This window comes from Erythrolamprus reginae, chromosome 1 (genome assembly GCF_031021105.1).
Source record: "Erythrolamprus reginae isolate rEryReg1 chromosome 1, rEryReg1.hap1, whole genome shotgun sequence".
Classification (NCBI taxonomy): Eukaryota; Metazoa; Chordata; class Lepidosauria; order Squamata; family Dipsadidae; genus Erythrolamprus; species Erythrolamprus reginae.
Window position 1 is genome coordinate 42,822,057 of NC_091950.1, and position 14,375 is coordinate 42,836,431.

The following is a 14,375-nucleotide window of genomic DNA, read 5'->3' on the forward strand; positions in this document are numbered from 1 at the left end:
AGGTTTTTTTTTCTGTATGGTGATGGTACACATGTTTTCTGTTTTGTTTTTTGTAAAATCCTTTAAAAATCAATAAAAAATTATATTTATTTTAAAAAAAACAGATGAAGTCAGTCCTTAACATCCCCCCCCCCCCTTTAAGGAGATCACAAAGTGCGTTGTCATACTGAAATATTCTGCAAAATTTTAACTTGAAAAGCAAAGGCTGAACAGCTGAATGGAATGCACAAGGACTCTACTTGCCAACTTGTGATTGCATTCTGACAGATCATTTTCCTGGGAGAGGATCTTCTGCTAAAAACAACAGGTGTAAAAGGAACAGCAAAACTTGTTACAACAGACATCAGGCAAGATGGCTTTTAAGAGATGTAACTCAAAAGATCTCCAGTTTCTCTGTTGGCAAAATGTCTCAGCCTTGTATTATACAAAATGATGATGGAACTAAATTATGATGATGTCTTTACCAAAGAGATAGTCAAGTGAATCAGATGCAAAGTCTGCTCAACTGAGTGGACTAAAGCCAATGTGAGCTAGAGAGCTTGATCCTAGAATGTCAGAGGACTTCAAACTTAGCAACTTTAAGACTTGTGGACTTCAACTCCCAGAATTCTCCAGCCAGCTGGAGAAGCCATGGGGCTTTAAAGGTGATAACCAACACTTTAAATTGCAACCGGAGACCCATTCCATCCTTCCGAGGTGGGTAAAATGAGGACCAAGATTGTGGGGGCAATAGGTTGGCTCTGTTTTTAAAAGGTGCTATTGCTAACATGTTGTAAGCTGCCCTAAGCAGAATGGCGGCATTAAAAAACCCGAATAAATAAATATATAAATAATTGGCAACCAATGATTGCGAGATGTGTATGTGCCTAGAAAGACCTGCAATTGTTCGCCCGGCCGCATTTTGCACCAACTGTAGTCCGAACGTTCTTTAAAGGTAGCCCTATGTAGAGGGCATTGCAGTAGTCAATCCTTGAGGTGATGAGGGCATGAGTGACTGTGAGAAGAGACTCCCTGTCCAAATAGGTCCGCAACTGATTGCAAAAATACAGTAGTTTCATGTTAAAAGACCTGTACTAGTTGACAACTACTATCCAGGTGCAATTGCTAACTCGATTTTAATCTTTAAACCTATGAACAGCTTAGACCAGGAGTGTCAAACTTGTATCATCACGGCAGCATCACATGATGTATCAGGACTTTTTTCTTCACTAAACTAGGCGGGGGCAAAGCCAGCATGTGACGCATGCGGCCTGTGGCCTGCAAGTTTGACACCCCTGGCTTAGACGCTAAGGGACTGTACATTTCAATGTAAATTTATCTAGGATCAAATATCAGCAGAAGAAGGCTGCTTAAGGAAGCCTCCACTAACAGAGATCTGATTGCTGAGAATACAGGAGTCCAGCAAAACACAAGTTTCCTGATGAACTCCGTTCAGATATTCTTCCACAATGGCCAAACTCACATGCTGCTATTTATAGCAACAGCCCTAATTACTGGAGCCTCACTTATTTCCTGTAATATGTTCTTACTTGGTCTCTTCTATGCATAATTCTGCGCTTGCGTGGGTCCAAAACATCATCATCTGAATCAGGAAAAGATATGGGAGAGTGATTGCTTGGGCTGTGTGCCAAGCCCTCCTCTGCCAAGTCACTCCCATCTTCTTCTTCGTCTGAGGAAACTAAACTCTGAACTGATTCTGTCGGCAGTAACACAGGCCTGTGACATGTTGAAGTTTCCCCTGCATCCACCTCCCCATTCCCTGGGGAAGGAGCTGGGCCAGAGCCAACCACAACAGGCTCTGACTGGATGGTGGGGGATGGAAAGATTTATATTCCTTGACCATCCAGCCCGGGATGTTATATTCTATAATATTCTGTCTTTTTAATATTTCATAAAATATTTTATTCCTCTAGGAGGGGGTAGGTACTAACTTCATACACGATGTTGCACAATTGTATGAAGGAACAAGTGCCCAAGAATAGATGCTCGCTCACAGATAGTTATTTTTTTAACTCTGTTCTCCCCGTTCTTTCTTTTTAACCTATTTCAAATTGTATATTATCTTAATTGTTCTAATTGCATTTTATTCTCTCTTCTTCCATTATTGAATAAATTCTTGGCAATAAAACCCCTTGAATTTTTATTTAGTTTTCAGAAGTAAGGTTTTTGGTTGGTGAATTATATATAACCAACTACCTTTCGGTTTAATGAATACTTTTCCAGAGTCACAATCCTATTCATCCAAGCCTAAATGAACAATGTAGGAGCTCTTTCTCTGCAAAAGAGCTGCAGTAGTTTTCATGAACCTGAATCCCTCCCACTTCCCCCTTGTTAATTAAGAATAATGATTAATGTTTCAGCATTGCAAAAGATTCAATGTCCTGTACCGGTTCTTTCAGTGAAAAAACATTTTTGGTAGGAAAAAATATATTTCATATTTTGTATCTGAAAATTGTTCTGGTATGCAGATCCATAGTTAGTGAATAGTTCATTTAAATGTAAATGGGGGAGGGGGATGATAGAGCACACACAATTATCTTGTATCTCTTTTACATGTTCCTTTATCTTGCATATCAGATTAGCTTAATTATAACTCTAGCAAGCAGGCCACATAAGTAAGTGTAAGTGTAAAAATGTAAAATAATGCACTTGGGGAAAAGGAATCCTCAATCTGAATATTGTATTGGCAGTTCTGTGTTAGCAAAAACTTCAGAAGAGAAGGATTTAGGGGTAGTGATTTCTGACAGTCTCAAAATGGGTGAGCAGTGTGGTTGGGCGGTTGGAAAAGCAAGTAGGATGCTTGGCTGCATAGATAGAGGTATAACAAGCAGGAAGAAGGAAATTGTGATCCCGCTATATAGAGCGCTGGTGAAACCACATTTGGAATACTGTGTTCACTTCTGGAGATTTCACCTACAAAAAGATATTAACAAAATTGAACGGGTCCAAAGACAGGCTACAAAAATGGTGGAAGGTCTTAAGCATAAAACGTATCAGGAAAGAATTAATGAACTCAATCTGTATAGTCTGGAGGACAGAAGGAAAAGGGGGGAAATGATCGAAACTTTTAAATATATTAAAGGGTTAAATAAGGTCCAGGAGGGAAGTGTTTTTAATAGGAAAGTGAACACAAGAACAAGGGGACACAATCTGAAGTTAGTTGGGGGAAAGATCAAAAGCAACATGAGAAAATATTATTTTACTGAAAGAGTAGTAGATCCTTAGAACAAACTTCCAGCAGACGTGGTTGGTAAATCCACAGTAACTGAATTTAAACATGCCTGGGATAAACATATATCCATCCTAAGATAAAATACAAAAAATAGTATAAGGGCAGACTAGATGGATCAGGAGATCTTTTTCTGCCATCAGTCTTCTATGTAAGTACATGACATGCCTTTTCAAGTCAGTTGATGTTCAAGGGTCTTGCATTTGCACGACATGCTAAGTCTAAATAATTAAATTATAGTTACAGTTTTGTGCCTACTGATATACAAATGCTTTTTAAGAGCTTTGGTGGTGCAGTGGTTAGAATGCAGTACTGTGGACTACTTCTGCTGATCCCCAGCTGCTGGCAGTTTGGTAGCTCAGGTCTCATCGCCTCAAGGTTGACTCAGCCTTCTATCCTTCAAAGGTCTGTAAAAGGAGGAGCCAAATTGTTGGAGGCAATATACTGACTCTGTAAACTGCTTAGAGAGGGCTGTAAAGCACTGTGAAGCAGTATATATGTCTAAGTGCTATTGCTATTTTTGTTTATCTTATAAGGTAAATTGTGCAATATAATAAATGTATCAGTATATCGCACAAATACCCAAAATGAATTAGTTCAGTAGTCAAATTAAGAATGTTGGACAAACCTAGCTGTGAATAGGCTAAACATATGCAGCTTGTGAATCAAATATAGTGTGTGAACACTCCTTTAGTATATACGAGGGTCGCCCAGAAAGCAATGCACCACATTTTTTTTCCTTCAACAATTATTTATTGAACACAATGAAACTTGCACACAAGAAAGAATGATGTTTCTTCTACACTTCCTATTTTTCCACGTAATCTCCATCCCATTCTATGGCCTTCCTTCAGCGAGACACAAGGGCGTGAATGCTCCTTGTTCTGGTCTGCAAATCTTGGAATTCTGCCAAGCCATCTTCTAATGGCCTCACCCTTTATGCCCAGCGACTAACCGTACTTCTGTTGACTGCAGATTTTCCATAAACTGTACACAAACGTTTGTGAAGGTTCCCAACAGTTTCTTTCTCCGCTGTGTGAAATGTAATGACATGCTGTCTGTAACGTACATCACTTACAGACGCCATTTTGAAACACTGCTGCAGCTACGCTATCTGTCTGAAGAAACGCAAAAATTTATACATGCATTCCTGATGTATATCTAAAGTTTTACATTCGTACTATTACTGGAGGCTGAGAAAAAAAATGTGGTGCATTAATTTCTGGGCGACCCTCGTATTTAAAGGGTTCTACCTGGTCCTCTGAAAATGTTAAAAGTGCAAATACAAGCTTGGGCCATATTTATATTGCTTTCAGAACACCCTGGGGATTGTTGTGGTTGGCTCTGGCCCAGCTCCTGCCCCAAGGACTGTGGATGTGGGGGAGACATCCACATGCTGCAGGCCTGTTTTGCCCCAGGTGGAGTCTGCTGATGAAGGCTCCTCTGACCAAGAAGACATGAGTGAAGGGGAGGAGGAGAGCGTGGCAGACAGCTCAGAAGGAGATCAATTATCTAGCTCCTCCTTGGATTCAGAACAAGAGTTAATGATACAGCCACGCATGCGGAGAGCGATGCATAGGCAACAACAACTGAGAGATTATTATCAAAGAAAATGAGGCCACCTGTGGTTGGGTGGGGCTGTGGTAATTAGTGAGGCTGCTATAAATAGCAGCCTGTGGGTTTGGCTGTTGTGGAGGATTATCTGATCGTTGTGTTTCGTGCCTGCTTTGCTGACTTTGATCTTTGTGTGCTGATTTTTCCCCCGCTTTGAAACTAAACCAGAGCAAAGTGTGTTTCACTTTGTGAAAGAATAAGGACTGTGAATTGCCTCACAGCTGCAAGCTAAGTATCACAGAACTGATAAGAGACTTGTACAAATTACCAATTTGTTTGGAGACAAGTGCTCTTTGCTATACAAAAAGAGGGCTTCGTTTATTTGCATTTTTCAGTATAAAGAACATTGTTTTGAATTTTCAAACGTCTGTGTGTCTGAAATTGTATCTGTGCATTTTTGGGAGGATTCTACCAGAGAGCTCGACAGAACAGGGATAATATCAGGAAGCAAATAGAAAATGCAATTTGGGATTTATGCAAATTTCTGAAGAAATGATCCCAAAAGAAATGCTAATCTGCACAAAATTGACAACAACTGAAAAGACGTTAACTGTATAACTATGCTGAAAAGAAATGGAATGGAAATTGCAACTTAATCTGGTCTATTCAAAGCTGGAAAACAGAAGAAAAGCTTCAGAATTGGGTAGCTACACCTTCCTGATGTGCATCACTAGGATCTATTGTCTTATTGTAGTCTTCACCTGGAGAGAATCTGACACAGAAAACGTTCTTGATCAGTTGACGTATTCAGATAGTCTCACATTCTGTGGTTGTGGTAAGACACACACTGCAGTCACAGCGGATGGCTTTGGGGTATGTGAAGAGGGGATCAACATTGGCAGCACAATTTAGCAGGTTCACCGTCATCAGTTTGGTCTCGTTGTACGTACAGACTTGGTGGTGGGCTTCAATATAGGGGGGATCCAGGACAGGTTTCTATTTATAGAGGAGGAAAAAACAAAAAAATTAGCATTCTGACAGATTATCTGATCTAAATTAGTGACTCTCCAATGTATCGAACTAGAATCTCTCTTGTTATTTGCTACTCAATTATTTAACTGGAGATGACAAGGACTGAATTTAGGAGCTTCTCCTTGAAAAGCAGGTGCTCATCCATGGTACTAAGTGTCATTACAGAATAAGATGCTGGGCTGCCTCAAATACCGGACCAGATTACCTCAGGGACCGCCTTCTTCCACACGAATCCCAGCGACCAGTTAGGTCCCACAGAGTGGGTCTTCTCCAGGTCCCGTCAACTAAACAATGCCGCTTGGCGGGACCCAGGAGAAGAGCCTTCTCTGTGGCGGCCCCAGCCCTCTGGAACCAACTCCCCCCAGAGATTAGAATTGCCTCCACCCTCCTTGCCTTTCGTAAGCTACTTAAAACCCACCTCTGCCGCCAGGCATGGGGGAATTAAGATTCCCTTTCCCCCTAGGCCTTTACAATTGTATGCATGGTATGTTTGTATGTATGTTTGGTTTTTTATATTAAGGGGTTTTTAATTCGCTTTTAGTATTGGATTATTATTGTATACTGTTTATGATTGCTGTTAGCCGCCCCGAGTTTTCGGAGAGGGGCGGCATATAAATCCAATAATAAAATTTTAAAAATAGGTTTTTTTTAGTTTTAAATAAGTTAATCTATTGTCTGAAATGTTATGCTTTCAAATACCAGGCTTTGAGTTAGTAATACATCTGGCTAACTATAGTTAGACGGCCTTTGCTGAAAGCTTCTTGATTGTTGGTCTAGTATTAATATATATCTGTTGAATGATTACTTTATCCACGTTTTAAAGGCTGAAAAGCTAAATATTATGTTTTAACATAATTCCAAAATAACCTAACAATCTAGTAAGAAATACCCCCAAACGACTATCTCAGACAAACAAGCTAACAGCAAACAACCTAATGAGGGAACCTCTAAGACCACCAGTTCCATCAACACTGACACAGAAACCACTAGTATATCAAATGAAATCAAACACAGCTCCCTAGTAACACTTGTGATGTTGTCTAGATTGTTGACAACCGCAACGAAACAATCAAATTCAGAGAGTACCAAGGATTCCCAGTTCAACTCTGAGCTACTAATCTTCCTCATCTAAAGTTATCAATATTTTAATTTAGATCCTTTACTTGCCATAGTCCCAGCAGTACAATAGCCATAGTTCTGAGGCAATTTAAAGTTGGAAATAGACATATTATTAAGGTATGGAATGAAATATATCATTTATAAATCAGGGGCTCTAGTTTAATCTCCAGGGAAATTTCTTTCAATGGAACAATAAAGGACAGTTTCCCATTAAGTGTTTTAAGTCATAAGAAGCTTTCCGAATTATGTCATTAAAACATTACACAAACTGCAGAAATGCTTTGACATACAACACTAAAGCTTAACAAATGAGGGGAGTGGGGTGTCCGGGAGCCTGCCATATATAATTTTTAAGCAATTAATTGTCATTACGGACAGGACCTCATTTCAGTGCTCTGGGAATAGAGTAGAGTAGAGTAGAGTAGAGTAGAGTAGAGTAGAGTAGAGTAGAGTAGAGTAGAGTAGAGTAGAGTAGAGTAGAATAGAATAGAATAGAATAGAATTTTATGGGTCAAGTGTGATTGGACACACAAGGAATTTGTCTTATATCTGACCCTTCACATCCTGGACACAAATTGTTTCAACTCCTACCCTCAAAACGTCGCTACAGAGCACTGCACACCAAGACAACTAGACACAAGAACAGGTTTTTTTCTGAACGCCATCACTCTACTAAACAAATAATTCCCTCAGCACTGTCAGACTTTCTACTAAATCTGCACTTCTATTCTACTAGTTTTTCTCAGCATTCCTATCACCCATTTCTTCCCATGTTGACTGTATGACTGTAACTTGTTGCTTATATCCTAAGATTTTTATTAAGATTGCTTCTTCGTTGCTTATTTGACCCCTTTGACAACCATTAAGTGTTGTACCACATGATTCTTGACAAATGTATATTTTATTTTATGTACGCTAAGAGCATATGCACAAATTCCTTGTGTCCAATCACACTTGGCCAATAAAATTCTATTCTATTCTATTCTATTCTAAGGTCATTGAATTATGCACCAAAAAAGCCACAAACAGCCCCTGGAGCAGAACTCCAAGTCTTGTTTATATGGTGGATCAGACCTATTTATTTATTTATTTATTTATTTATTTATTTATTTATTTATTTATTTATTATTTATTTAATCATTCATTCATTCATTCATTCATTTATTTATTTATTTATTTATTTATTTATTTAATCATTCATTCATTCATTCATTCATTTATTTATTTATTTATTAGATTTGTATGCCGCCCCTCTCTGTAGACTATTTCCTTTCAGCCATGATTTTTCAGTACCAGTTGAATTGTAGAATATCAATGAGACATGCTGGCTGAACCTTCCATGACCACATTTCTCAATCCCTGAAAACTCAGCAGAAATATTTGGCATAGATTTGATTTTTCATGATACAGTAGTCGCAATCTTAGATGCATTCGCCTTAGTAAATGGACCTAGTACTGGGCAGATACATACTTAGGATTGCCAAACAGACCTACTGCAGCATGTGAGCTGGGAGCTGACTACTCCCATTCTCCATCTTTGTCATATGATGCCAACCTGTGCAGGACCTGGGATCTCCTTCACTGAGATCATCTCCTTTGCCACTAAAATGTACCCCTGCCCCTTGAAAACATGACCACTAGTAACCTGGACAAGAGAGCAAAATCTATACAATGAACCATGGGCCACTGGTCTCACCTCCCATGTCTCACAGCGGCCCCAGCATGCATCTGTGGTGATGCGCAGCCCCTTGCATCCAGGCTTCTTGGCTAGGAAAGTGAACTCTCGCACAGCACAGCCAATGAATGTCTGCAAGTTTGTGTTGGAAGGCTTGAGTGGAGTGATGCAGCTGACCAGAATCCAGAGAGATAAGATGGTTTGGATCATCCTTTGGCATTTCATGCTCTAAAATAAGCAGCAAAAAAAAAAAATCAGGTGAAGAATTGAGCTGGGATTTTTTTCACAGATATTACATCATAGTCTTCGATAAAAATTGCATCCTGTTTCTGGCATTGTAGAGAATTTGTTGGTGAGATGCACGCAATTGCATGGATTTTGAAACCTGAAATGAGATGGTGTAAAACAGAGAACTGAGGGAGGGATGAAGAGAAGTTTATAAGATTGTTATTTCTTAGATTCTTTTTTTTCCTGTACATCTGTTGTGGTTAGCTCTGGCCAAGCTCCTGCCCCAAGGAATGTGCAGGTGGATGTGGGGGAGACATCCATATGCCGCAGGCCTGTTTTGCTCCCGATGGAATCTGCCGACGAAGCCTCCTCTGACCAAGGAAGCGTGAGCGACAGGGAAGAGGGGAGTTTGGCAGACAGCCCAGGAGGAGATCAATCATCTGTATCATCCTTGGATTCTGAACAAGAATTAATGACACATCCACGCATGCGTAGAGTGATGCATAGGAGACAACAACTGAAGGATTATTACAAGAGAAAATGAGGCCACCTGTGGTTGGGTGGGGCTGCTGTAATTAGTGCTACAGATAAAAGTGCAGCCTGGTGTGTTAGCCTCATGGCAGTTTATCTGATTCATTGTTTCGTCAAGATAGTGGGTTTTGTGCTGTTCAAGATTGTGTGTGAACTCTCTGGACTTTAGAGTTGGACTCAATTTCCCAGTTATTGGGTGAGCAATTGGATTGCATTTAACCTGTGCCTTGTGTGTACCAGAAAATCCCTTTGACATTTAAAAAGGGAGCTGTTTCTGTTTTTCTGTTTATAAAAACTTTTGGGTTTTCCTTTCATCGTGTGGTGTGTGTCTTCCTGGACTAATTACCCTATAATTACGGGCAGTTGAAACATGCCGGCAGAACAACATCTATATTTTTCTTTTTATTGTACTGGCTTTTTAGACACAAAGCTCCTAGGACCATTTGGAGTCAGGCATTATTTAAACGAATATCACTTAAACACAGAATCATCTCAAACTTCCTTAGGGATTAGTTAAAGAGTATGGGTACTCAAAATAAACAAATAATGAATCAGTTACATGGACCAATCTCATTGATTAGTCAATATAATTGATTTATTATTTTGTTTATTACAAGCACTGCAAGTACTAGCACAGCCAAAGCTGAGCAGTGGTTAGAATGTAGTATTACAGGCTGACTCTGCCCACTGCCAGGAGTTAATATGCTGACTCTGAAAATCTCTTAGAGAATGCTGTAAAGCATTATGAAGTAGTATATAAGTCTAAGTGCTATTGCTATTATTAAGATGGGTGTTAGTTATAGCAATGTGTGTGCACCCTTGGGAGTCCTAGAAGACTAGGTTAGGGATAGATTGTCGTGGAGATCTATGTATTTTCTATCTATGGAGTCAAAAAGATTTGATGACACACAATCAATCAATAAATCTTACTGAGATGAAACCATCAATTTAGAAAGATAGAAGGAGCAACAGCCAGGGAAAACATAATAGATTTTATTTTATTTGATTTTTGATTTTATTGGATTGGATTTGTCTGCTGCCCCTCTCCGTAGACTCGGGGCGGCTAACAGCAGTAGTAAACAGCATATGACAATCCAATATAAACAGTTAAAAACCCCTATTGTAAAACCAAAATACATACAGACATACCATGCATAAAATTGTAAAGGCCTAGGGGGAAAGAGTATCTCAATTCCCCCATGCCTGGCGGCAGAGGTGGGTTTTAAGAAGCTTACAAAAGGCAAGGAGGGTGGGAGCAATTCTAATCTCTGGGGGGAGTTGGTTCCAGAGGGTTGGGGCCACCACAGAGAAGACTCTTCCCCTGGGTCCCACCAAGCAACATTGTTTAGTTGACGGGACCCGGAGAAGACCCACTCTGTGGGACCTAACTGGTCGCTGGGATTCGTGCAGCAGAAGGCGGTCCCTGAGATAGTCTGGTCTGGTGCCATGAAGGGCTTTATAGGTCATAACCAACACTTTGAATTGTGACCGGAAATTAATCAGCAACCAGTGCAGACTGCAGAGTGTTGGTGTAACATGGGCATATTTGGGAAAGCCCATGATTGCTCTCGCAGCTGCATTCTGCATGACCTGAAGTTTCCGAACACTTTTCAAAGGTAGAAAATCATCACAGGACTAGAATGAAACCTGAATGAGATGGTGTAAAACAGGATTCCAGAAAACAATATTTGGACCCTCTAAAGGACTTTTGTTCTCTTGACATTCTTCCTTCTTAAAAATTTGAACCATAAAATAGCCAATCCTTATTTTTATGAACCTTGAGTTTTTACTCATTTCAAAGAGTTTCAGTGTGACACAATTCAAAGCCAATGTTGAACGGCCTTTAACCTTTCTATGAAAATTATAAACCAGATCCTTAACATATGTACTCTTCTTTGGTGGTAGTGATATTCTTTAGCTTTTATCCTATTTGGTTGCAGGATCCAGTTGTTTTTGTACAGAATTTCCCTAGTTCTAAACAGTGTAATAATGGAGAGTGTTGTTCAAAAGTCAGTTTGTCACTCTCAATTTGTGTTTGACTGGCCAAAGGTCACCACCAGCTGGCTTCTATGCCTGAGGGAGAGATAGCTCTTGGATGTCCCTCCTCTTAGTCCATTACCTCAATTACTGTGTCAAACAGCTCTCTGTGAATATGTGCATATCTTATATCTAGCAATTGAGTCATTAGTTCACAAACAGGCATTGCATTGGCATCCTTCAGTCTCGAAGGACCATGGTACCATACTCTGGATTCACAAACATAATATTTAAATAAAACATAGTATATTATTACTAATATTTTGGGACCTTAATTGACTTGCTCTTTGTCTTGACTTATTTATCTCCAAAAAAACACTGAAGGAGTGACTTGCACCCAGCAAAAGGTAGCAATATCTCTTACCTAGCTTGATGATCAGCCCTGTTTTCTCACGCTGTCGTACTTGGTGCTTGGAGATGGTTGTTTCCAAAAGTTAGGAGACCTGAAACTGTAACTTCTTGCAGGGTTTTTCTCTCTGCACCTCTCCTTACCAGATGCCACATAGCCTGCTTGATTGCTCAGATTTATAGGCAAGAGCCATGTCAATCAAATCACAATGAAGGCAGATCCTTACATGAACGAGCAGCATCAAAGGTGTTGGGTTAGAAAATGAGGTGTTCTTTTTCAATGCTTATTAACTTCAGGAGTATTGTTTGTTCTCTAGCATCGCTTGATTGAAACAAAAGGAACACCTTGGTGGGGCTGCAGAATCTTACTAAGGAAAGCCCACTGGATTCTCCCCCCCCTGCTCCCACCTTTCTGATATTTTCAAAGACTTGCAATTCTGAATTGTGTGAAGTCAGTCTCTCAGTTATTATGCGGAGGGGGGGAGAGCTAAGTCCGTTAGACCCTCCCCTCCCAAAAAAGGATACACCAAGAAAATCCTGGACTAATTTGAATGCTCTTGGAATTTTTTTTACTTTACTATATATGGGTTTTAGATTACTTTCTTGTTTTGATTTTTGTCTAGCGATTATTCAAAGGCATTAACTCTGTATGTTTGTGTATATGTGTGCAGCTCTGGAAACCCTCACCAAGCATTCAAGCATTATTTTTTTTAAAAACTCAGCCTAATCCAAAGATTCTGAATACTGTAGTGTAATGACTGAATAAACACATAAAAAATAGCATATAAGATGAATAAACCCAAGAGAGATTTATTTATTGTTTGTTTGTTTGTTTGTTTGTTTGTTTATTTATTTATTTATTTATTTATTAGATTTGTATGCCGCCCCTCTCCGCAGACTCGGGGCGGCTCACAACAATAACAAGAACAATGTAAGAACAAATCTAATAATTTAAAAAAACACTAAAAACCCCATTATTAAAAGCAAACACACACACAAACATTCCATGTATAATCTGTATAGGCCCGGGGGAGATGTGTCAATTCCCCCATGCCTGACGGCAAAGATGGGTCTTAAGAACTTTACAAAAGGCAAGGAGGGTGGGGGCAGTTCTAATCTCCGAGGGGAGCTGATTCCAGAGGGTCGGGGCCGCCACAGAGAAGGCTCTTCTCCTGGGTCCCGCCAAATGACATTTTTAGTCGATGGGACCCGGAGAAGGCCAACTCTGTGGGACCTAACCGGTCGCTGGGATTTGTGCGGCAGAAGGCGGTCCATGAAACAATAGATTTAAAACTTTACCTCTAGTCGAAGAGAGTTGCTTTAATCAATGTATGGGATGGCATGAGAGGGATAAATATCCTTTAGGAATGGGAAAAGCATTCCCATTCCCCAATACCAGAAGACAAAGAAATCCTTTCCCATTCCACCGTGCCCATATGCTTTACATAGAAAATTACAGATTTTCAGCCCCCGTCCTGACCAAGGATGTTAAACACAATTTCCAGCCAGCAAAGGGAAGTCTGTCCTTGCACTAAGGAAGTAACAATAAAAATAAATAAATAATGCTTACTATGCAAAATTATGGGGCTCCTCCAAATCAAGACCCAAATAAGGCAAACTCCCTATAGTTCTCTCCCATGGTTGCATATCCATCCAAAAGGTTTACAGGTTTACTAGAAGGAACATATTGTAGAGATCCTAAACTTGCCATACTATTGGGCAAAATATTTCTGGAGACCTCACCTACAAAAAGATATTGATAAAATTGAACAGGTCCAAAGACGGGCTACAAAAATGGTGGAAAGTTTTAAACATAAATCAGGAAAGACTTAATGAACTCAATCTGTATAGTCTGGAGGACAGAAGGGAAAGGAGGGACATGATCGAAATATTTAAATATGTTAAAGGGTTAAATAAGGTTCAGGAGGGAAGTGATTTCAATAGGAAAGTGAACACAAGAACAAGGGGGCACAATCTGAAGTTAGTTGGGGGAAAGATCAGAAGCAACGTGAGAGGATATTATTTTACTGAAAGAGTAGTATTTGCTTGGAACAAACTTCCAACAGACGTGGTTGGTAAATCCACAGTAACTGAATTTAAATATACCTGGGATAAACATAGATCCATCCTAAGATAAAATACAGGAAGTAGTATAAGGGCAGACTAGATGGACCATGAGGTCTTTTTCTGCCGTCAGTCTTCTATGTTTCTAATATGGTAATACTGCCAGTTTATCTGGCTTATCATAAAAAGAAATGATTTAATGTACATTATTTTACACACATACACACATACCTGCTTGATCTTCCTTCCCCCTTTTAAATTCTGTTGTATATAAATGTTGCCCTGGAAACTGCTATGCTGAATGGAAATGGTGATGCTTGTGAGACTTAATGTATCTCATTCAAGAAAAAAATTGTTCCCAGTTTTCTTATCCTTCTAAGCTGATAATGATAGGAAAGCCACAATTTTCCTAATTGTCTTTTGCATACATAACATCAGATCAGCTTATTACTGAGATGTGTATCCCCTTTATTTGGAAAAAAAAATCAATACAGCTTACAGTTAAACTGAAAGACAGTAAACAAGCTAAAATCTGAAGGTGGGAATATTTTCTACCAC

At 39.6% G+C, this 14,375-nt stretch overlaps 1 protein-coding gene across 1 annotated transcript; it reads right to left on the bottom strand.

Moving 5' to 3' along the window:
* Nucleotides 1-3,958: 3,958 nt before the first annotated feature.
* GPHB5 (glycoprotein hormone subunit beta 5) lies at nucleotides 3,959-10,982 on the bottom strand. Its single transcript, XM_070733268.1, has 3 exons — nucleotides 10,974-10,982; nucleotides 8,631-8,837; nucleotides 3,959-5,779 (listed from the first exon to the last, which is right to left on the bottom strand). The coding sequence occupies exons 2-3, from the start codon at nucleotides 8,832-8,834 to the stop codon at nucleotides 5,591-5,593; spliced, it is 393 nt and encodes a 130-aa protein (XP_070589369.1). The 5' UTR covers nucleotides 8,835-8,837; nucleotides 10,974-10,982; the 3' UTR covers nucleotides 3,959-5,590.
* Nucleotides 10,983-14,375: the final 3,393 nt, after the last annotated feature.